This window comes from Aptenodytes forsteri, unplaced genomic scaffold (genome assembly GCF_000699145.1).
Source record: "Aptenodytes forsteri isolate BGI_AS27 unplaced genomic scaffold, ASM69914v1 Scaffold265, whole genome shotgun sequence".
Classification (NCBI taxonomy): domain Eukaryota; kingdom Metazoa; phylum Chordata; class Aves; order Sphenisciformes; family Spheniscidae; genus Aptenodytes; species Aptenodytes forsteri.
The window spans coordinates 517,265-542,854 of NW_008796175.1; the positions used below are offsets into that span (position 1 = coordinate 517,265).

The 25,590-nt window shown below is 38.0% G+C and overlaps 1 protein-coding gene across 1 annotated transcript; it reads right to left on the minus strand.

Annotated features, from left to right (window-relative positions):
- Positions 1–2,305: 2,305 nt before the first annotated feature.
- LOC103905814 (integrator complex subunit 6-like) lies at positions 2,306–25,590 on the minus strand. Its single transcript, XM_019474217.1, has 16 exons — positions 25,447–25,590; positions 24,634–24,723; positions 24,145–24,328; positions 23,218–23,346; positions 21,037–21,200; positions 19,741–19,893; positions 17,998–18,130; positions 11,896–11,990; positions 11,037–11,147; positions 9,152–9,367; positions 8,545–8,668; positions 7,817–7,959; positions 7,216–7,447; positions 6,031–6,423; positions 3,753–3,846; positions 2,306–3,331 (listed from the first exon to the last, which is right to left on the minus strand). The coding sequence occupies exons 1-16, from the start codon at positions 25,564–25,566 to the stop codon at positions 3,232–3,234; spliced, it is 2,481 nt and encodes an 826-aa protein (XP_019329762.1). The 5' UTR covers positions 25,567–25,590; the 3' UTR covers positions 2,306–3,231.

The following is a 25,590-nucleotide window of genomic DNA, read 5'->3' on the forward strand; positions in this document are numbered from 1 at the left end:
TAGGAAAGAGGAAAACTCCTTGGTGCTTACAAGGGAAAAATAAAGATAGTAAGTACTGAGGATGCCTAGTTAGGAGAAGGTCAGGAAATGGAAGAACCAGAATACATACAGGTACTTGGACTCCAGAGTACCACACAGCCCTTCTACCCATGTCAGGAAGACAAGCGCTTGATTTGTTAATTCAGATTGTGAAACAATGCTCCTTACAGGAAACACAGCAAGCCGTATTATTTTTCCCCACTTCGTTAACATTCCAGTTTAACTGTGCCGCATTATTTCAACCTTAGATAAGGGCTCAAAAATGTAAGTTTGAGCAAAGCGCATACAGCTTTCCAGATTCCTTCCACACATCCGTATGTATTTGTGGACCTGTGCAGACTCCTGAGCCCTTGCTGAGGAACACGCCTATTGTGCTGAGGCTCATCTGTCGCACAGACTAGACATGCTCTCAGTAACACAGCTGTTGCTTCTGGGGTCATGGTCTCTACCTAGAAAAGGCAAGGCTTGACACTACCATATCCTCTCCCGGCTGTGCTGGTTGCACACCAAAGTGAAGTGTGCCATTCAAAGCTTGTGTCTGTATTTGTTCAATGCATATTCCACCCACATTCAGCATGGCTGTTTGTCTTATGACGAGTCATCTCCGTTAGGATTCTCCTTAACACGGTCATGGAGCATTTACTGTTTCCTAAGCAAGCGATGTTCATTTTGTGCTCCATTTGGGACACAGGGCTGCGTGCACTCTTAGATGGATTACTGTCGCTCCTTTTTTTTTGTCTCTTCACTGACACAACCTGTGAGGACGGTACATCTTTCTTCCTTCTTATGAAGACTCATGTCCAGTTCACTATAGGGTTTCTTCCCCTCCAATATTCTGATCCAAAATCAATTTATTCAGATAAAATAATGGTGAGGTAAGGGAAAATTCTCACTGCTTGGACTTGAATGGACTATTTTGTCATTTTTGTGCATTTTCTGAGGTAGAAGATTCCAGACAAGTGAATGAAAGTCACCAGCTTCCTGTAGCTAATTTGGCAGCCAACTGCATCACATCAAAAAAGCAGGTTTACATACTAACAAGGTCACTAGTTAAAAACTCAGCCCCTGCTCAGACACATTATGATCAAGTGTCTGCGTGTGAGTGTCTCCAGAACCGGGAAAGAAAATTAAATAACCATTAACTAGATAGAAGAGAGCTGTCTCCTCTTACCACCTACTACTTCAAAAATAGCATAGTACATGCAACTTGATGCATGCAACCAGGCCATTTTAAAACAAGGTATGCATAGTATATCTGACCTTCTGTAAATAAATTCCCTTTTAAGAGTCCAATATAGGCATGGGAGGTCTATCATGGTGACATACAGCTTCCACGTAACGATTTTGAAGGAGTGAATCCCCCCTTTGTATCATTCCAAGGCATTTCTGTGTTTTTTAAAAAATGTTCAACTGTACAGATGAGTCAAAGGTACTTCTAAGAGGACATAATAGGACACCTTTCCCTGTGTCACTTCATTCATATAACACTGTGACAGAGATTTGCTGTTGCTGGATTTTATTTCCTTCTTGAATTTCACTGGTTAATTCCAATGGTCAAACTGCATCTTCCAGAGAGACAAGGCCACTGCTTCGGAGCGGATGGAAAAGATGTCTCACAGGCTGGCTAGTACTAAAAATACCAGTAGGGACGGAGAAGTACAGGCTCACCAGCTAAAATCTGTTTCCCTGCCTCTCATGCACTGGCTAGTCAACCGGAATCCCTAGGATATCTGCAGTACGAGGTAAAGAGCTAGTTAACATGAGCACAACTTCAACCTGTCTTTAAAAGAAAGCTGTTAGAGGATCAAAGGATGTTATGCGTGAACAACTGAAAATACACAATTATCAGAAGAGCCGCTTACGACTGGCACATCATTGGTACTGCTTTAAAGGAAGAAAATAATGACATGCAGGTGCTTCAGTCTTCTTTGTATGTTTTGTGATATATAAAATTACCTTTGGACAAAATAGTAAGAGGAACGGAGGAGAGGATACCAGCTCAGGTAACCAAGGGTTTGGTAAATTGGAACTTAGTGCCTTTAATACTGAGTAAAAACGTGCACCCCACGCAGGCGGAGCTGAGTGATGGGGCAGGTGCTCCAGGGTACAAACACATTCTGCAACTGTAACCGCAAGCTGGGTTTGAGGGTGTGCAGATCAGGTTCAGCTGCAGTATAGCTACACTACTCACTGGTTTTAAAAAAATATTAGCAGTCTGTTGCTAACAGACAATTGGAGGAACTCAGTGCTGCCCGCTACAGACTCCTCAGATTAGCACTTATTAAAAATTAATAAAATGGTTTATTTTATATATACATATGTTCCAAAAAATTTATACAGTTAAAATATCAAATTAGTGATCTGGTAACAATACTGTTCAAAATAATCTCTTTTGTATGAACATTAAAATACACGTTTTTAAAAGCGTTTCCTTTTAGTGCTTCCAAAGCACAGCGTGTGCCAAGGCCACCTGAAGAATCTCCGTCCTCCTCACAGGATGAAAGAGAACTGAAGTCGGGGACCTGGGAAGCCTCAGGTGCACTTTCATAATGTCTGCAGACAAAACAGAAGAGAGTCTGAGGTAGATTGTTTAGTGACCATCGGGTGGTAACAGTCACAGGGCTGTCTTTAGCTTTCATTAACACAATAGCAGTTTCTTTACTCTCAATCTACACTGAATCTCAAGTTTAAAGGCATGGCTAGCAGTTCTTGGGAACAAGACCCTTGTCTCTGTGGTGGCAACATGCAATTTTACCAGTGCAGGTGTTTCTGGGAGGGTTTTTTTGGGAACACACGGGCTCTCTCCACGATGCAGACAGTGTGTGCATTTGACAGTGCCCCATTTTAGTGCAACCTGCTGCCTATAGCACGTAAATGTCTAATGACAGCGTTCAAATGAGTAAATTCTCATCACCTGCAGGAGGGGCAGCAATGGTTATTTTCTTCAGCCTGTTGAGCAAATAGCACCCTCCACAGGAAAAAAGCCACACCTTTCATAGCAAATCCTTAAGGTTATAGCCCAGCTTCTGCCGATAGAGGTTCTTAAAGTTAAAGCTCCACTGCTTCTTCTCAGACTGTGACAGTAAAATCACTTGACTGCCAAGATGGTGAGGGCAGCAGCTACATCCTCTTCCACTCTTCTGCGGCACAGCAAACTCATTCCTGGTCCATATTCGTCTGGCCGGTACATTATTATCTACTGTTGACATGATTAACTCTGTTGGGTAGGCTGTTGAACTCTAGTTCCTCTAGTATTCTCTCTAAGTGTTGTATTAAGACCCGTTTTTTAAACCTAAGGAAGAGAGGGAGAGCAATTTTATTTTTTTCTTCCAAAAAACAACTCAAGACTATTCAGCCATGACAAATCATATTACCAGAGGTGCTCTGTTTCCAGTACGGAAGAGCTTTCTTTATTTCTGGCATTAGAATGGCCAGAAAATTTAATTTAATACAGCCGCCCTTCCCCAACCCACCCAAAATTTTGGGTCAGTCTTCAATAACAACCTGTCCCTCTATTTCACATTTAAACTTTAAGTAAAGACAATTTACTCCATAAAAATATAATGGTAGTTTGACCACTAAACAACTATAATATTTGAATTATGTCAAAAAGGAAAACAGAAAATACTAGTACTGGAAAAGCTTATGATTTGCTATCATGATCTGAATTAACATTTAATTTATGACTCTGAGTCATTTATATCTATACAAACCTTGCTGCTTCCTTGATAGCAAATTCAATGAAATACTTCTGAATTTCCATAGGTCCTTGCACCTCCTCAAGAAGAGAGAAAATTTTTTCATAATCTAAAAAAAGATAAAAATCCAACCATATATTAAAAATAAGTCTTGCAAATGCATTTTCAATAAAGCTTAACAGCCAAAAGAAAAAACAAAGCCCAGAGTTTCACACTTCTGTGTATGGTAATACATGTAAGGCAAGAAAAAAGCCCGTGTTAGCTTTATGCACAGAAAGCAGGTGATACCAATAATTTGAAGCGATACTAATGATCTGGTTAGCAAATTCTGAAATACTTCTGAATTTCCATAGGTCCTTGCACCTCCTCAAGAAGAGAGAAAATTTTTTCATAATCTAAAAAAAGATAAAAATCCAACCATATATTAAAAATAAGTCTTGCAAATGCATTTTCAATAAAGCTTAACAGCCAAAAGAAAAAACAAAGCCCAGAGTTTCACACTTCTGTGTATGGTAATACATGTAAGGCAAGAAAAAAGCCCGTGTTAGCTTTATGCACAGAAAGCAGGTGATACCAATAATTTGAAGCGATACTAATGATCTGGTATTCAAATGTGGCACCAAATAATTAAATTCTCTTTAAAAGCAGCGGCTAGAAACATCTGCCCCCAGAAAATGCAGGCTAGGTAGAGAAGCCTCATATCTCCATGAACACAGTGCCATCATTAGCAGTTAATATGCACGCAGGGCCACCAAGCCCTGTTTTAACCTAGAGCTGACATTTCTGAAAGCAGAGGTTAGGATTAGTTCTCTTAGAAGGACTAATTATCAATGCTTAGTGTGAGCACAATTAATATGACTATCTTACTGGTACAAAGTAAATATATCCACTGCAAAAGAATGAACTGGATACATTGAACTAGAAACAAATTAAAAAATAGCATTGTTTCAATATTTTCCATAGTTGAACCCAGTATGAAGGTATTTACAGTGCTGTGACTAAGAGCCTGCTCAGAGTGACGTAGCAGGCACAGAGAGGATATATGGTCAAAACTGTGAATATATGTACATATTTAACCCACTACTATTTAGCTTCTTTCTTTGATGCCTGCCTGAACTCTGCAGCAAGACAGGTGACTCATACTGAACATAGTACTATTTTGCTCTACATTACCATTTACCAGACATGAATTTGGTATAAGATTAGATGAGTCCACTTTGCAAAACAGGAAGCAAACACATACCCAAGCAGGAAGTTTCAAAACATCTTAAAAATAAAATACAGAAGCAGCATGAAAATGGCTTCATCTCTCAGCAGCCTCAGTCTGCCACAATGATTATATGCCTCAACGAAATACTAAGTTTTGGGAAAGCAATGCAAGATCAGAAAAACAGAAGAGTTAAGAATACTCCATTATACTAATTACTAGCACTTGACAATGTATTAGAAAAATATTCAGAAATTTAATTTGTAGAAATAATTCACTCAGACATAGACCACATTAGGGACATCTGCCATTTAAGAAAAAATGGAAAGATATGCCTATGGCAAATCCTACAGCATATACATTAGTTGGAGTTTCAGGTTAATGTTTTGGTTTTGACCCTGCATACAAGCACAGGCAAAACATGCAATAAAAGCTGAGGAGGCAAGTTACTTTTCCTCACAACATTTTAGATTTTGGGGGGTTATTAAACCTTATAGAAAAAAAGAAGAAAGTAATTTTTAGTCTTCAGTTCTTAAGAGTTTGCAACAGTGTTCCATCACTAATTACACTATCTTGCAAAATAAAAAAAAAATCACTTTGCTATTAACTGTTAAGATTCCCTTTCAAACATATCCCAAGATGCACCCTTGTAGCTACATGTACCTTTGTCCTCCAAAGGAAGTTTTGACAGACACAGAGCAACTAAGTACACTATGCATATGGAAGGAGCAGTGCAGCGTAAGGCAAAGTCTATCTAGTCTCATTAGATCATCGGCAACAAAAACAAAACCTCTGGAAGATGCTTTCACAGGGTCTCTCTTATACCAGTTAACCTATCTTCAAGGGCAAACAAGGTCACTTGGCATTCAACTTCCCAAGCACTGCTGTCTAAACTTCAACTCACCTGCCCAGCATGTAAGAACTTTCTTCCTTTTTTGTCCCTCCATTGCTCATATGCAAGCAATCAGAAATTATTCGAAATCTAATGTTGTATGTATATTGAAAATAGCTCCTTATTTCAAGAAAAGAAGTCTTCTCTCTAGCACCATGTATAATATACTAACAAAAAAAAAAAAACCAACTTACTTCTTCCAGGTTTGCGAACCTCTTTCATCACTTTAATTTTGATATCAGCATTGTTTCCCTCCAACATCATAGGTGTTATTTTAAATGAATTTGGCACAGATTCGGAAGTAGACTCCATTGCCCGTTTTTGGTCATCTCCAGTCACACTGTAATTTAGAGGCCCTCGAACAAGTGCATTGGTACCAGTTTTATGATCCAACCCATCTTCACTTAAACAATTGAATTCAACAGGTAGAGAGTCTAAGTCATTGGGTAACATTTCATCCTCTCCCATAGCAGCTGGAACCGAAGGAGCCATTTGCACAGGTAAGCCATCAATTTGCTTTTCCAATGACTGACAATTTTCTGCTTTCTTCTCTCCATTGCCATCTTGGACAACACTGTTATTGGTATCTACAAATTAAAAATACATACCTTACTAGTGCATAACTGCACTATCAAAAAACAAAAGGAAATAGTTCTGTATCCTTTGTTGTTTGAAGTCTTGTGTAGTGATCTGACAGTGCTGAACAACTCTCCAATACTTTTATTCAACCTTTGATGTGACCAAGGGAATACTTTACATTGGACTGTTACCATCTTTTATCACTACCACTATGAAGTCACCATTTTCTGTATTCCTATTGCAGTGTTATGACTTCTAAGTAAACTAATGTTTTCCTTCCTTCCCCCAATTCCAGCTAACAGAGTTTTCTTCTGACTCCATTTGCTGCAATAGGTGGGTAAGAAGATTAGTATTTGTGGGAAATGAAAACATAACCATATTTTAACTTTCCTTCCCCACCACAGAATACACAAACGACAACTAAAAACTGATCTGAAATCCTTGCTACCTCCAAACCACCTTGGTGCAAGGTTTCAGTATTTTTTTTTTTAAAAAAAAAAAAAAAACAGTTCATCAAAATTATTTTTTTATTCCAGACTTCATTTGCTACAGCAGCAGCCTGTTTATCTAGGCCAACAAAAGAAACTCAGTCCTAATTAACACTAAAGCATACATACATGCTGATATACCCTTTTGAATCAACTTAGAAAGCACACAGAGAGTTAGTTGTTTGGCTTTTTTTGGGGGTGGGGGGTTTTTTTGGTTTTTGGTTTGGTTTTTTGTGGTTTGTTTTTTTTTTTTTAACACACAGATATTCCCACTTGTGACCAAGCAGGCTGCTTTACTACAACTCAATATACCTTTATTTGCTGGGATGCCTTTGAGGTTCAGATATGATGGGGATCCAGAAGCAGATGGTGGCCCTTTCCCACCAACATGATTTGTTACGACGGGTGGTGACTGTGGCCGTCTCAACAGTGGTGACATACTACGCCTTCTCTTTAGTGACGCTGGAGTATTGGGCTCTCCAGGACGCTTAATCTTATTCTGAGGCCCAGCAACAAATTCATCTGCTTCATCTATCATCATACCCTGAAAAGAAAAAACAATTTTTTAAAAAAAACAGTACAAAATAGAAATTGTTTCATCAATCCATTGATGGAGTAAGTCCCTCTGTGTTAAAATTCAGGTGGCTTTCAAAACACTTTACAGCTCTCAGAACAGAGATACCTAATGTACACTGTAACCAAAGACAGACCAGTGCCACTCTGTGCATTCTCTCAGCATGATTCTTTACATATTTCTCTTGGACCACGTGAAAGACACCACTCCTTTCCACACATGACAGAAAAGCTACAGAGGTTAGCAACATACTGCTGTTGTTGGAGAGAATTTCTACTCACAAATTATTTCAAATCATGTTAAATATAAAGATACAGCAGACAGCGCGGCTCCTCCTACCTTCTTATCCTGTTTAAATGGATTGCCAAATGTATGAAGTCTTTTAGGTTGATCTGGGTCAATCTCCCGAAGGGGTGAAGGCATCATTTTCAGGTATTCCTGGTAATTTCCCATTTGAGCAACAGGAACACTATGAAGGCAGTCTGCAACAGAACAAGAGATCTTAATTTAGTCTACCTTAAAACTAAGGCAATACAAACTTCATACACTTCAATTTCAAGTGTTAGCATTTAGGAACTAGAAATGACTATTTCTTTTCACTACGGAGAAAGATCTGAAGACTACAGTTTCGGAAATAAGGCTGGCAAGAGTTGAGCTTAATTGGCAAAAGAAGAATGAAAAATAAGCAAGTTTAATCTCTGTGCTAACAACTGCATCTTTAGACCACCAGCACCTAACAAGGGTAGAACAAAATAAGCCCCTCTCTGCTTTAAGCCACCATCACTATAAAAAACATGCCTTCTGAACCTTATTGTATGGGAAAGCTCTCCCATGAAACTTATTTTTAGAATTTAGAGCAAGCATGACATCTTGCATGACAGAAGGCAAAAAATTTCCTTCTTCTCCCTTCAGAGTCAAGAGAAGGACACTAACTCAACAAATGACAGAATGTCCACTTCTGCTCCCACACCCAGTACAGAAAACACTGCTTCATGGAGTCAAAAAAAAAAAAAAAAAAAATAGCTGTACTCTCTCCAAACTGTTAATGAAGAACAGTGGCTACTTACCTTCATCCTGCCCCAAGATAAGCCTGTGTGTTTTCAGAAGATTGGTTCTCATTCTAGTTAGTTGGTCTAGAAGACTGCGACGAGGAATATCATATGCATTTCTGAATGCCTGTGGCTTCAAATCCTAGTTTTATAACAAAACAAGTAACTTTCAATTAACCCATCAGTTCTCATGCACAGAGAAATTCCTCTAGGAACTGTAATAATGTTAACTATTAAAAAAATTATTCTGAAGTAACTTCAGAGCTTTGTAACTGGATACAGCAAACTCAATGGCTGTCTTTTCAACAAGACCTTATTCAGCATTAGCGCTTTCAGCTCCATTAAAACTAAGCATGTTAATTCTTGGATGAACAACACTAGCTGTCTTTTGCAGAGATTGTCACTTAGAACACAGTAATCTTTGTTTACTACAGGATTTTCAAAGTGTCCCAAAAGCAAGTGCAAAAAATTGCATTTACTCTTCTCACTATTTATGCCTATGCTGCACTCTTCACAATTCACTGAAAGTACTTACTTCCTTCTTCTACACTAAGTCCATAAAAGTTACCCATTTGAAACAGATGAGATCAACTGCTTAATCATGCAAGATCACTACGCTGTTTACCTTGTTTAAAAGTCCTATGTGGAAGCCAGCAAATTCTTTAACATTCATTTCCGCCAGTCTCAGTGGAGATTCCCCAGTGATCCCTTGCAGCAGTTGCTTAAAATCCCTACTGTGTACCAAGGAGAGGCCACTGGAATGATTTTTCACTTTTATTCCAATTTCTTGTGGAACTTTCTTACCCACTGAACCTATTATCCGTTCCGACTCTATTTTTGTCTAAAATGGAATCACACCATGAGTTAAAGAATCAGCAGGCATTGCAAATTTCCAGTATAAAACACATAGTACATTAACAGAATAAAACTATAAATTTAGTTCCAACTACTCAACAAACAGGAGAGCTACCTACCCAGGGATATATTGGATTACACAGATTAGATCTCAAGTAGAAAGAAATCCTAATGTGCTAGCATATGGAAAAAATATTTAGCCAGTGTGTCTAAATTTATATGCCAGTAGGAGGTCTGTGAATACCCCTGATTTTACTGCAAGTCTTGTGACTTTCTTTTGTGTCCCTGAAGAATCATTTTTAAAGGGAAAGAAAAAAAAGTAATGGAAGGTAGGATGCCTTAGGTTACTGTAAAGTTGCATCTAAAACAGTATTATTCAGATACAGTAACGTAATTCCAGATTTAGTTTTTGAAACAACCTACAAACTAAGGTTTGCACTATAAGTTTGCAACAAGATAAGGGAGAAAAGTCATAAAAGAAATGTGTTTCATCGGTAGGTTTCTAAAAACATTACTTCTCCAATTAGCAGAGATTTCTTATTACAGCTACAGATAATTTTACTGTATGAAGCTTTAACTGTATTCAAAGTAAGACCCACTTGCAATACCTCCAAAAAACCCCAACCAACCAAAACCCCAAAACCCACGGTGATTGCAACCCACATCCCCCAGATCTCATGCTCTGCAGGGTTTGCTTCATTATCTGTGGGAAACTGAATTTAAGGACAGCAGGAGCACAGCAGAATTCTGGAATTGCTTGTCCCTATAGAGGAGCTTATAATGCATCCAACACATTTAAACTGTTTCATGTGCTGAGAATGTCTGTGAAAACCACAGTAGCCATCTCAAGCCATTCCAACTCCATATTGCAGATAAATAATATGAATTTGCATATCATTAAGTTACTGAAATACCACAGGAAGTTTTGTCTAATAGATGCTCCGTCATTCAGAGGCTTTTGGAATTTATTTTGTGCATTCTTTAAGGCGGAGGATTTTTCTTTGCAATTTTAAATGCTGCACTGCTTCCCCACTGACTTCTAGATATTAAACTACTGTTGTAAGAACCATTCATGCTAAGCAGGCATGGCTTTCAGACAGTTACACCTGAAATGGCATTCTTGACAAAGAGAAAAAGATATGTAAGACTATTTCCCACCAGGTCACACTTAACACATAGAATGGATTTGACCTGAAGGAAATGGGAAGCTCAGATATAAAGCTTAAACTATGACTTTAATCCCCGTGGACAAGAACGTACACTTTTTTGGAACATACACATTGCCAAGGCACACATGGAAATAAACATGAGACCGAGAGCAAGTCTCTGACTTCAGCTGTGAAGAACAATGGCAAGAGCAGTCATAAATCCAATTAGTAATAATCTTTGGAGTTTAAAGGTCTACCAGATACTTAAAATGTAGCTGAAGAGGTCTCCTTCACGCTCCCCTCCACCACTTACAGAAGGCACAGTCACTGGCTACAGAATCACTCTGGATTCATCCACATGTGCGGTGGAAATGCTCACCAATCTTCAATTATAATATATGCTGTACACCCATATGAACTCCCACAGGGATTAACTGCTTTATAATGAGATTACCACAAACTAAATAATCAACGCACTTCTAATTGCAAAGGTTTTATCAATACTACCTGTTGGCTGAGTTTTTTAAGGTAAGAGATAACACTGTAACTAAGTCCACAATCTAAATTATCTGATATCAGATTTGGAGCTCCCATCATCCTTAGGGCTTTCTTTAATGGCTATAAGGAAAACAAAATACACAATAGTAAGAGAATAAGTCTTTAAAAAAAAAATTTATAAGATCAATTACAGGAAGCTAAGGCACACGGATTAGTGCTCTAGCTTTTCCACTTTTGGCCACTAAAATTCAAGTCTATTCAGATAACATGTGACATGAGTTTGGTAGTCTAACTAGCTCGCAATGGACGTTATGCCACATTACCAAGACACCACACAGTGTGGTGCCACTGGCAATTTCCACTCAAAGGCTCAGTACCAGAATAGCCGGGATGATGCAAGTCCATATTGAGGTGCATTGTCCAAGCTACATGTAAAAGGTGACATGGTGCCTCCCCCCACCCTTTATTTGTCCCAGCCAGTTCTCTTAGTATCAGCTTCCCAAGTTCTAGCACTTCACCCACGTTAATAAACAAACAAATCTGCATTTTCCTTATCAAGTTACAAAAATAATGCCAAATTTGGTTTCCCTGAAAAATCTGAAGTACTTTAGATCAAAGCTTATTTAATATTTAATGAACAGAAAAAACATTTAATATCTTAATATAGTTACTATTACTCAATATTACTAGAAATTTATTTATTTAAAATGTTTGACTGATCAACATACCTCTGCAAAGCAAAATGTTTACTACCTAAAATGTCATCATAATTATGTAAACAAAATTTACTAGTTAGAGGTGTGATGCACAGGACTCTGGTCACACCAGCCATTATACCCAGGAGGATGAAATGAGAAAAGGAACATACCAGTAAGTAGTAAGGAGGCATTGTTTTTAAGTAGTTGTCAAAAGTCTGTCGCCACTTCAGATTTGGCTTTAGTTTGTGAACCTTAAACAAGTCATCTGCAACAAGGAAAACAACAAAAGAAGGTTTTATTTATATAGTCCCAGACCATTAGCATTACCCAAAATTCAACGTGCCAAGTTTCCCCCCCTTTTCTTCTCCCTCCACCCATCTCCCAATGGGGCTTCCCCACAAAAACTGTTCTTAACCTTAGGTTTGAAGGATTGCGAAACCCCAGTCCTAGCTGCAGTAGACAATCCAGAACAAGTCCTCATTATAGGCAAACTTACAAGGTACACCAGACTTAAATACTGCACACAACTACTAGCAGCATAGAAGGTGCAACAGATCCACCCGTTAAGAGTTTCGCCTCCCTTGCCTTTCTCTTGCATCACCAGGGACTCCCTGTATCTGATTAAACCAAACAACATTCATTTGGTTCAATTTCCATTTTCAGCCCAGCTTTCTTTTGTTCAACCTGTATGATGAATTCTGGTCTCCAATAAAAACATTCTTGGGCACCAAAGGGAAAGAAAAAAAAAAAATCAGATCAGGGAATCTTTCTGGTCAGCTTTGCCGGACTCTGCTGACAACAGCAGAAGCTGCCCCTGGCAGAGAAGGGGTGTACCTCCAGCCACACTGCCTGCCTCGTGCCAGAGCAGCAAACTCTCCCACAGATATAGACAAGAGACAGTAATTAGCTACAAAAACTGCTGCTCTCTAAGAGAGGGGCAGCCAGACAGATTATTTCCTTTGGATACTGTTTTAGAAATACCTTGCTTGCACTAGAGGTGTGCATATTGCCGTTTAGGATCACTGAGTTGAAGCATGTACCTATTTGCCGTGCACGCTATAAACTGTAACAGTGATCTCTAAACATCAAAAAAGAACACAGTATCCTGCAATTTATCATTTGAAATTATGGATTATCAATTGAGATCAAGTTTCTCCTTAGTAGGGCTGTAACATGCTGGCAAAGTGAGGCTAATGGAAGAATATGCAGGACCGGAGAAAGGGATGTCCAAAAATTAACTGGGGAGAGCTGCAGGAGACAGAGATGCACAGAAGAGGGTGTGCGAAAGACAGATGCAGCAAGGAAATTGTTTTCTCCAGATTGAGCTTTCATGAAGATATATTTGGAGAAGAAAATTTGACTTGCATAGTATTCTGCACAAACTGAACAGATGTTAAGATAACGATTTTCCAAGTTCTCATAGTCAAACCACACTTAATTACAGGTATTTTCCAATCTAAATGAATTCTGTATCACATATAAAGTCCACACTACAGATGCTAATTGTTCTCTTTCCTGGCCTGAAGGAAGTGGGGTGGAGTTTGAGAGGACAAGTTAGAACTCCATTTAAAATCTCAATATACCACATGCTTAGCACTATTATCCAAAAGAACCTGTGATGATATCATGACATATGGCAAATATAAAATAACATCCATTCTTATCTTATAAGCCTATTAGCTTTTTGCAGCAAAATGGAAGTTAAACCATACCCCTCTCCCAAAATTAAAAATGGGGGAAAAAAAAAAAGTTGGATATGTCCTAATATTTTAAAGTCTATGAGTTGGTTATGAGTACAGCTTGAACCTCAAACCCCTTACCAGCACTTTATTACTGTCTCACTTCCTGCACTGTGAAAGTTGCACCAGTATATAACCCCTGCAGTTCAACTGCACAGCCACTCTTAAATGGCACAGACGTTCATAATGCTCAGCTAGCTATGATTCTTAATCCACAGCATAGCTGTAGTCTGAGAAGTCAAACTACTGAGAAGTCAAGATCAGCACCTCCCTGATCTTTGCTATCCAAGTAAGAAATTCTCAAATCTAAGTAGAGCTTCAGCAAAGATTTGTCTATTTAAAATGAGAGCCCCCCCACAGCACAAACTCACTGCAGGAACTCCTACCGTCTAAAAGGAAGACACAGTCATGGTGGTAAACACAGCCACAAGTTTCAAAGAAAACATCACCATCAAAATCTTACCTGCCTCTATCGCAAGAGTTTGAGACATACACTGTCAGCAGATTGCAACACAGGCACTTCAAATGTACTTTTTCCACTGTGCCCTGGGCTGCACATAATCATTTACATAAATAAGCAAACAGTAACTCAATTAACTATGTCTTTCACAGATTAAATCCCAAACTTTTGTAGGTAAAATCCAAAAGTATTGAAAAAATCCTTTCATAAATCAGTTTTAATCCAACCTATTCATTTTCAGATCCTACTCTCTGTATAGTCCACTTAATGCAGAATTCTTTTTACTTTTAAACTCAGAGGGAGCTAAAAGCACTGGATAATTGGGAACATGGTATTAAAAAGCACTAGGAAAGGGCCACAAGCTGCAACAATTGAAGAGATCAGGTAAAACTACAGACAGACCAATTAATTTAAAACTGTGTTGCAAAGTCTTTATCCACTTCAGATTAATGTACAAAACAACCAAATTGTGACAAACAGGATACCAATACACATCTTTAATACCCAGTATCACATAAGGGGACTTGATGCACTTTCAAGCTCAGCGAACAGTTAAAAAAAAAAAGAGCATGAGAGAGAGAACGGTCAGCAGGTAATTTTAGTAGTTCAGCTGGAGCCTAATTACAAGAATAGTTCATGTGACAACAGCCTAGTTGTGACTGACAGTTTGCACCATGTAACCCAAAGTAAAAACCTACACTTTTGCCTCTGCACTAATAGATATACTCCCTTGTTTTAAGCAGTAGAGACTCATGATTTTACATTCACAGAAAGCAGTACCCTTCTCTGCAAACAATCTAGCCAAAAATAAGGCACTACAATGTAAAATAGTATCCACCATTAAAAAAGGTATTGTGGCACTCTTTTTCCATCGATACAAAATGTTTGGCTCTCCCTCCCAGTGCCACAGCTTGCTATGTTCACATTTGTGAGAAAGACAGCCCTTGGTTTCCAAAATATAAAATCATTACTTGCAGGTTCTCTCAAGAAGCCTGTAAAAGCATCAAAGGTAACTGTCCATGTTGCAGTCCTTCACGGGCAGACATTTTCTAAATGCTCATCCTTCTGCATATTTAGACCCACAGAGAAAGGGTATTAACCACCTTTCTCATGGTATTTTCATTATGGCTGTTTCACTACTGCTTCTGCTGACACTCCCAATGAATAATCACTCCTATTGCCCAGCAGTGCCTGCCCTCCCACTAACGCAGCTAAGATCAGCCAAGGAAACATCTTACGCAAGGCAGGAGCATTCAGAAGTATACCTCACCTTTGCTAAGCGCTCTCTCTAACCCCTCATTTGACTTCTACTTTATGAACTTAGCTGTACAATTGTTTTTAAACAGAAGAATATCTGAAGTACAATAGCTTTGCTAGTATCAGATAAAGGCAACAATCCTTCAAGAGGAAATTTCTATAATCTATGGGCCAAACATATTCAGCATCAAAGTATGTCAGCATCTGTCTGTGAAAAGTTCTGTCTTCAGATGTCTGCCTCTCACTGAACAACAGAAAAAAAAAAAAAAAGACAAGAACTGCACCCCACCTCCTCAGTCCCAGAGCAAACCACCACCCCAAGCCAGTCATGATGCCTCTCTAGCCTTTCCTATGAGAGCAAAAAAGAGCTGCTCAGCTGCAACAGCACATCCCACGTGGTCTGTCTTATCTCTGTAAAAGACCTAGAGACCAGAATTTTTGTCAGACAACCAATTTACCATAGTGCATGGGTCAGGTTAACACATAGACTGTGCAGTTTCACTGTTCTATGAAATCTCATTAATTGGCTCCTTTCCTTACAAAGCTTCAGATTCTAAAAGCAGACCCATTAAGTTACAAAAGCTAGGAGCAGCTACAGCATTCCCAAATCCACTCTTGCAGAAACCAAGATATAAATCACCAAATCTATAGGATGTGGTACAATTTACCTCCTTCAGTCATGGACCACTACAACTTGTTTCAGTTTGCTCAAGTATCATCTGCAATTTTCCTGACGCATGCTTATTCTTACCTGTCTTTTAGGGCTATCTCTTACATTATTTTCCAAAAACAGAATTAAAACTTCCCCTGCTCAAGAATGTAGGAGCAATACAAAATTGCAAGAAAAAAATTCTTAAGCATCTTGCTATCGGTTTATAAGGCTGAACACACGTAAGCCACTTGATAAGACATTACAAATAATACAGTTGTAAAGTGGTTTTGGCTTTGTCTGAAAGAGTCACTAGAAGGGAGGGAGAGAGATTATCCACGGTACTATCCCAAGAAAAGTGCCAGTCCTCCAACAAAATATTCTACCAGTAGGGCAGTAGCCACTAGAACCTTGCTGATGCACCAATATGGGTGGTAGTGGCTGAATAGAGCAGACTTCTCCTGGGCTTGGAAGTTCTCACATCCTTTTTAATCTAGGTGAGAGCAATGAAAGATTGGTCTTACACATGCAAATCCATCCTCTACTGAACCATCAGTATCCACTATTGGTATGCATTAAGACGGACACAGAGGGAGGGTTTAAAAACAGAAACAACCCCTACCTACCTACAGAGACGAACACAGTCAGTATTTTTTAAAACATCTACAAATAATTTAACAGGTATGCTGCTTATCATCTCAGTCATTTTCTGTACTGCTAAGTAGAAAAGGGGCCAGATCTGCTTTTGTGTTTTATGTATATTCCACAGAACTTAATTCCATCATGCCTTAGAGACCAAGGACAAACAAAGTCCTGGAATGAGATCTGAACGTAACACTTTGGGTATGCGTTTGTGTTACAATACGGAATGCACAGTATTTGCGTTCTAGAGAAAACATCCGCTTTACAACTCGGGCAACATGGAAGCTCTGCATTTTCCTTTAAACAGCCTTCGGAAATTTAAGATGTGGGATACCAGGTGAGTAAACTGCAGAATAGTGCTACATATACTGAAAAATGCCTTTCTCCAAAGAGTAGGAAGAGCTTTACACCCCTGCAAAAAAGGCAGGGGGAAGACAAGAGCTGCCAGGGAAGACACAGCAGAACTGCAAATGTCAACATCAAAATGAATAGGGAAATTCATTTAGTATCAGTGATGGCTTTTCAGCTAGTGGATCTGCTGCAGTAATTCAGTAGTCACAAACTCGCAGAAACTTAATTTAGTCTAGAAGTATCCTGCTTGCACACTTTGGGACAATTATTAGGCTACATGGATGACTGTATAAGACACATTTAAATTATCAGCAAGCACAAATTTTTTTTTTTGGTTATGATCAGGATTATCAAAAAGCATTTCTGAACTGTGTTGTGGGTTTTTTTCTAGAAACGAATGGAAAAAACCTGTGTAAGACAGTAAAGGTCAGTGTTAATTCTCTTGATCTACACTGTTACTCTGTATCACTAAACACACCCACAAAAACCAGAACAAAAAAGCCTTACAGCATCTGCCACTAAAAGGGTTAGCAGCACCCAGGAAACTCTTCTCTCTGCCATTACCTTTATGCCAGAACCCTAACAGCCACAATTATTATGGCAGGGTTTTTATGGCAGTTATTCACACAGCACCTTTTCATACCGTCTTTCCTGTAGAAAGTAATTTCATTGTGGGAGTGAAAAAAACACTGGTCCTTTGGGCAGGGAAGAAATGTAGACTGTTTCACTGCTCAATTCCTTACTGCTCTAAACTGCGTCAGGGAATTCCCTCTTCCCAACACCCATGGCAAACACTGCATCTGATCTTCCAGTAAAAAATTAGCTGCTACAAGAGCAACTGCAAAACCTGGATACACCACACCCTAAATGAGGGAAAAGAATGGAGGTTGAAGCTTACTCCAGGTTAAGGAAGAGGCTACGTGTCTAGGAGGTGAACAGCATCAAACATGCACTGGAAGCAGGTAGCTCTCCTCCTCTGCTGGAGAGAAAAAAAGGGAGAGGGGGTATGAAAATCCTCTCCTCCCAAATTATGTTAAAGAGTTTGCAACATTCTCTACTCTCTGATCTCCATTATTTTATAATGTCTCAAACTAAGGCAGAACACCAACCATTATTGTTTTTCTTTTACTCTGAAGTAGCTGCATTGGCAGTCCAATGTAAATTTATTACCTACCTAACAACGGAAGTAAAACAGGATAGTTGTAAGGCATCACAAAGAGGTTTACACAGGTTAAAGTAGTGCTTGCTTTTAAATACCCGAACGGATGGCCAAGTTCGCTGTATTTTCCACTGCTACTCACAAATACCTGATAAAGAATAAGAGATATCACTGTATTAGAAGAATATGAAGAACCTTAAGCATGGGGCATTTAAAAATTAAAATCAATCTAAATCCAATTGCATTAAGACAGCAAATTATCAAGAACAGCCAAGTTTGAGGTTGCACACATCAGGATGAGCATGCACTTACATACCCCAGCCACAAAACTGAGACACACAACATTTAGTGTACCCCCAGTCAGTGCGGAAATGCTCTTCACAGTATAATCTTTAGTGCTTTACTGAAACTACTTTGAAGTGATGCTCTGAAAAGTTTTTGAAATTATTTAAAATAGGTTAGGGGACACCTGTTGTTCTTTAACATACCTTCATACCTTCAATCTATTAGTCTTCTGACTCATACAATAGCATGACTAAAATTTACAATGCTGATAAAAGAAATCTAAAACTTTTTAAGCATAGAAATTAAGCAAAACAAACAAATATTCAAGAAACATCTTTTAATTATGCCAAGCACCAACATTCTTAACACTGACTTTTTTTTGTTTAAGTGTATATATACATGGGGGTATTAACCTTGAAAAGCAACACATGCAAACAACTATTTCAACAGGATAAAGATTGTACGCACTCTTATTGGGACAAAGTAACCCACATCTAACAAAAAAATAGTTTTCCTTAAAAAAAGTAAACCTTGCAGTAAAAAAGAAGTGGTTTTCCTCTATTTTTTCAGAGCATAAGGAACAGGGTTTGTTACATGGTTTCTGTGACAATGCGCCTATTTCTCTAGTTTTAAGGGTCTGATATGTAGCTGGGAGAAGAAAAGCAGTTTTTGAAAAACAGCAGAATAATTTTAATAACTTAGACAAATTATGTACCTATGAATGCCTAAAGGGCATTTTTAAAATTAGTTTATTAAAAGTAACTTCAATTTTTCTTCTGAATATGTGTGTTATATTTTCAGTTAAGTTGTAATATTTATTAGGGAAAGAGAAACACGAAAGAGACACCTCCAAACCCATCTTTCCAGCTGAAGTACCATACTAAGCAAACTCCTGGTGTACATATTAAGCTATTCTTCACAAGAACACCATTGAGAAAGCAATTACAAGCCTTATTTTATAGAGAATGGAGAAACAAGTAACTTATCCAAAAATCACAAAAGGACCATGTAACAAAGGATTTCAGCAACAGAACTTTGACCTCTTCAAGGCCAATCTAGTCAACAAGATCAACAGCTTCCATTCAATTCCCATTAGCAGTTTCAACCATCCAGTGGAAATTATCTGCAGCTGTTGATTAGGTAACTGATGGAAACTAGTGTTAGGTTTCCCCTGTAAGCAAATGGAAGCCTACAGAGAATTTCAATTTAGCCGAAAATGGAACCTGCAGGACACATTTCCTAGCAAAATGAGATGGACCTAGAAACAGAATTAAATGAGATTACAAAGCCTGTAGAGGGAACGCTCGTTCTGACTCCTGATAATTCTATTAGAAAGGAGGTAACTGAAACCTTGACACGTTTCTTCTCATCAACTGCAGAGTCTGCAACCAGACCCCAATTCTCCAGGCTTACAAAGACTAAAGTACCTTAGGATGCCCATTACATTTCTAGAATCAAATAAAGGGCAAATACCTGCCAGCAGGTATGGGGAGACTTTCGTTCCAAGATGTACTGTGTTAAGGGTGAAGGCTCAAGCTCATACTTGTCAAAAGGAAGCTTGTCTATTACCATCGGCTCACAATCAACACAGGAGAACCTCACAACAGGGTGAGCTGTGCGTGGAGGCTAAAAGGAAGGAGAAAAAAAAAACATATCAATTGTCTGGTATTTATGGTAGACAAATCAATTCTCTTAAAAAGATTCATACACATGTATTTTACCATCCTATAGGCCTAAACTCTCAGTTTCTACAATTTCCTTTAAAAGAGAGAAAGATACAAGCTCCCAGAATAGAATAAAGATTAATTAAGTAATTCTCTTAACTTAAAAAAAAAAGCCAAACACACATGTACGTACATTCTTCCCACCAAGAGAAAAACATGGTTAATATTCAACTATTTGTCTTGATATTTAAAAGTCTTCATGCCAATCAACCTACAGTATCACAGACAGGTTTAAAGAAAAAAACTTCAACTCTGCTTCCCAGCTTGAGGTGTTCACAGTATTACACAGATGTGAAACTGTGCTCACTTTGCAAAGATATCTCAAGATATTCCCTGCCAAGTTTGATTTTTTTTCCCCTTGAATCATGGGGGAGAAAAACAGTACCTTGAGCACTTGCAAAGTACAGAAACAGAACATGCCTAACAAAAGAGATGTTTAGAAAGGCTAGTAAGACATGCCAAATGTATGATCATCTCAGTAAGAGGAGGAGAAATGAATCCTGGTTTTCCCTCATTTTCTGAATGGGGTAACTCTTCTGTTTCAGTTTTAATTCTTCCTGCTAATGAAAGAAGAGTCCATACATGAAGTAATACTAAGCAGAGAAAACATGGCTGATCTTCTATCAAAAACAAATACTCCCCTTTCCATATAAATGCATTTTATAAAGCTTTGATTAAAATTTAATAGGTTCACTATGATTTGTGTTATGCAAAGTATTTTATAGTTAAATTCTATAATCTTTTAAAAACGATTTACCAAATTAACTAACCATATACATGGAAGTAAACCTTCCAGATGCAAAAAACATCACAGCATACGGTATCTACGTTAGATCATACCATTCTGTGTTAAAAATAGTTTTAACTACCCTTTTAAAGCAAAGTCAGATCATATTAGTAAACAGAGAAAAGTAAAAAACCAAAAAAAAAACAAAAAAAACCAAACAAACAAAAAAAAAACAAAAAACCAAAGCCTACTTTATCATTCATTTTCAGTCTGTTTCATTAGGTGTAGAATCCTTTTTTCAGTTCTCATTTTACTTACCAGTGTCGGTGAATTCTGATCAGGCCAAAAAGATTCTGGGATTGGCCAATGCCCAACAGGAACACCAGTTTTAGGGTTAGGCCGTACATAAATGAGTTTATGACAACTATGCCACGGTTGAGAAGCAAATGAATTGATGGGCCTGGATGAATCAACAAGTCCATCTAAAATTTAAACAAAGCAAAACAACAAAAAAAAATAAAATAAAAAGCTACATGCATGCATTTGTATCCCAGAAAAATTTATGTATTAGCAACCAATAAGGTGTTTCATTACAATTGTTTCAAAGACATACAGATGTTTACATCAGTGGTTGAAAAAACTGTACATCAAAATGTAGAACAGCATCATCTGAGAAACAATGATAACGTTTGCCCACATCTACCCTTCCGCTCCTATGGAAGCCACTAGATAATTAGTGCAGCAAGGCATACTCACATATTACAGAAAATGCTATTTGCTTAAGCTTAGTACTTCGACATAGATCTGATAGGCAACAGCAAGCCTATCGGTTTTAGTTCTGCTGCACCTGTAAAGACTGATAATTTGCATTTATAGTCTTTCTACATGGGATGCAAAGCGCTCTGACTGATGCTGCCACTAGTGGAAACTGGAAGTGGAGAAAAGTTTCACGGAAAAGTCAGATGCATCTTGCAGGAGCAGCTTTTGTCACATTTTTAATTAGTAAGAATTCACAGATCCCTTAAGTCCCACTCTCTACTGAAAAGACCAGTGTTTTCCGCCAGTCCACTGCAGTGTACCAGCATAGACTCCCCTTCACACTGAAGACAAAGAAGTTTGCAGCAGTACAGAATCTCAGCACTAGTTTTCAAAGACTGCTCTTCAAAGCAAATGGCACAGCAGAGATCACCTACTTAAAGACTCTTTTTCATTGTAAAGATATTTTACACTATAATTTTCCCTACTTTAGATAGCTGGCCAATAATACTATGCAAAACACCCTTCAGATACAGGTATCAGTGTGGTTTCTCTGCATTATACACACAGTGATTTTTCTACAATTGTTAAATCCCATCAAATTTCTCTCTAGCTTAGGACTTTCTCAATTCACATAAAGAGGGAAAGTCTCAATTTTTGTATATTGATATCCACAGTGCATCACCATTTAAGTGTGACAAAAATTAAAAAAAAAAAAACAACGAAATTTCACCAGTTGTTTTGCCACATAGGAGAACATTTGGGCCCACAGAGACAGAGGAATTTGCTGAGGTGCTGTCCTGCACAGCATTATAGGAAAGCCTTCCAAGAAAATGGCATTTAAATAAGCAAAAAGAGAAAAAAAAATATACAGCAAGAAAAAGGTGATTAAAAAATGAAAGCAGGAATAAAGCTGGCTATGCTAGGATGCTCAGGGGATCCTAAAAGCTATTATGTTTCTAACATTCCAGGAACATCCTCATTTCCTAAACATGAGCCGGTCAGCTCTCTATCCTTCCTTTCAGCCATGAATTTCTGTGAATTTGAAAAACTGCTCCACGTTAAGAGTGCATTTTCCTCTTCCCTGTTATGCACTTTACTTGCAGCTAGCAAAATAATTCCTCATTCTTTGCACAGTTTTTCACTTGCAGCTAAGAACATTCAGCTGAAACTTACTGTGTTGTGATCAATTAGCAGAATGAAAATGTACAGAAAATTAAGCACTGAGATTACTTTAGAGATGTTTAAGTGTTTAAATACACTAGTCCTGGATTTAATTGACAACACTGTAATTCAAACTTTACCACTTCCTGCAAACATTCACTTCCCTCAGCCCCCAAAAAAGAGGTGAAAAAAGAGTGACAAGAGAGCTAGCAAGCAGGTAGATCATCCATACAAATATGTGCAAACATATGGCACCATTTAACTTATCAAGGATCAAACTAACACTGGTAAAAATATAATAAAGACAAGACTAAACAAAAACAAGCATAAAACTACTCAAAAGCTATGAACAGCACATCCATTATGATTTGGGGTATTTAAAGAGTTACCAGAGCTCTATCACTGAAATGTACAAGCTTTATAGCTTAATCGCTTGTTTAGAATGTATTAGACATTCGATGCATCCTGTACACTGCAGTGAAAAGCTGGTAGGAAGGACACTGAAGACACTTAAGGACGTTTGCATGCATACAAAACATTTATTCTTGAACATCAGGGGGAAAAAAACAGTTACTATACCTTCTCCAATAGGAGCGGGATCTGGTCCTGACTTTTCAAAGTTAATAACAACTCCACTTTGCACTTTTTGCACTAGAGATTCTAAACATTGATTCAACATTCTTTGTGTCCGAACGCAGTAAGAACGACCTATGCAAGAGATAAATTACACAGGGAAAATAGGAAAGCAAGTTTTGAGTAATCTCAATTAAGGAAGATGTTTTATTACGTAAGTCACACTGCCAAGGCTTTCAGTTTTATCCAAAATAATAGCAACAAACTTTGTACAAGTTTATGTAAAAGGCAAAATACTTTTCAAATGCAATATAACCAAAAAAAACCAAAACACCAACCTGCTGAGCTTTTACTCATTAGTAGAAGAGGCCATTAAGGCTAAATCAGGCTGGTCCAAGGCCAAGTTTATAAACACCCTTAAGAACGTCTGATTACACCAAGTCTATGTAATCTATCTGCTTTTGTCTACCCAAACCTTACCAACTCTTATACACTCCCAAACTTCCCCCTCCCACACAACATTTTTTTCAAGCACCAATTCAAAAAAATTCTGATGCACATCTCAAGGAACAGGCTCCAGAATTAATTCTTTTAAGATTAAACTTAGCTTATTAGCCCTGCAGCAGAATTAACATCTCAATAATACCTGTCCCACTCAATTCAACATTTAAATAACAAATCTCATGACTGAGCAAAGCCAACCTCTGGAAGGACAATCTAAGAAATTTTCCAATCCCTCCTACTGGCGCATTAAGAAAATTCTCTCGCATCTAGAAGATCTGAAATAGGGATATGGTTTTATTTTAAAGTTCTCCTGTGCTACTGGAAACAAAGCTCAAAAAACACCACACAGATTCACATGGACAGAGTATTTCACATGGAGAAAAACAGCAAGAGGTGAAGTTGAATCGAAGGAAAAGAAACATCAGTTACCTCCTGTAACTTCACACATCTGTGTGATAGCAGATTCATCAGTAGGCACACTCCCAAGCTGCTCTGGTTCAGCAGATGCAGCTCCTGGCAAACGCAGCACTAGAGCAAACAGCCTTTGATCCCAACGAAATGGTTCTTTGGTTAGTTCACTTCCAGGCAAAGGAGAATTCAAAGGAAGATGAAGCTGGTAAAGAAAGATTTAAGAATATTTTCAAGTACTTGACAAACCTATACTCAAATTTATTCATTACTCTGTAAAGGACCCCATTTCTCTCCTATCCACTAATTAATCTGAAGTTATAGTCTGGAAATCCATGTGAACTATGAATTTAGGGGCTGGGCAATGACAGCATAGCTACTTTCTGTTCTCTATTACAAAACAGGTTGATGAAGCAGAAGTACTATTAGCAGGAAAAAACAATTAATATTAATCTCAGCATAGCGTCAACTTGCAAGATCATAACTTGAAAGAATTTAATGTAAATTTACCTCCTCTTGAACTCCAGCCGTATTTGTCAGTTTGTTTCCATCTGTGATGGTAATCAAAATAGATGGCTCCAAAAAGAATGGATTCCTTCCCTAGAGACAAAAGCACAGGAATGCTAAGAGTAACCTTAACACTCAGTTATAGGCTTATATTTTTGTCATTATGAAATAAACAGTAAGATGTCTTTCAAAATAATCCTGTCATTTTCTTTCAATAGGTGTGGAGCCATACAGAACTACGCAAGATGTGCTACTCTGTGCACTCACACACATACTCTAAAGATTTTTAGAATTACTAGTCTTTTTCCTCCAGTAATAGTACAAAATTACTCTAGCCCACAAAAGCAGTATATAAATTGGTAATAATACAGAGAACTTGGAATTTCATGACGACAGTGCGGCAAAAAACAGAGTACTTTTAACTGGACTCTTCAAATGTGAGAGAGGGGAAGTCAGGACATTAACTACAGATAACATAAAAATGCAAAGCAGATTCACTGCCATCCAGTGTACATACTCCCATACAGCAATTGTGTATCTACAGTCGAGGTCATTTATACTACTGCTTTCTTTGTATTTCAATAAGGAAAAAAGTGCTAGCATATTCCAGGGTATGTTCAGTAGATGTAATAAGAAAGAAAAAAGAAGAAAAAAAAAGTTCACTGTTCAAGTTTTAACTATCCAGCTATCCAACATTTAAAAAAAAAAAAAGTAAAATACAAAAACTAACTTGAACTACCAAAATCCCTCCCCCACTACAATTTCAAAAAACACAGAAAAATAAAAAAGACAGAAGACCATAAACAGATTTGTTACCTGTCCATAATTGTCTATTCCAGACACTAATCTATTGAGATTTAACAAGTCAAACGATGACCTGAGTGCCTGACCAAGGGTTGTTAGTCCTGAAGCCTGAAGATTTTTCAGTTCATTCATAAACGTTGCGTGGTTTTCCTTCCA

Excerpts from the sequence above, each read along its gene's own strand:
- LOC103905814 (XM_019474217.1), bottom strand. The coding sequence starts at position 25,566 with ATGAATGAACTGAAAAATCTTCAGGCTTCAGGACTAACAACCCTTGGT. Across the intron at positions 24,329-24,633 it reads CGGCTGGAGTTCAAGAGGAG|CTTCATCTTCCTTTGAATTC; the intron begins GTAAATTTACAT and ends TTTCTTTACCAG. Across the intron at positions 11,148-11,895 it reads TGCCTCCTTACTACTTACTG|CCATTAAAGAAAGCCCTAAG; the intron begins GTATGTTCCTTT and ends TTTTCCTTATAG.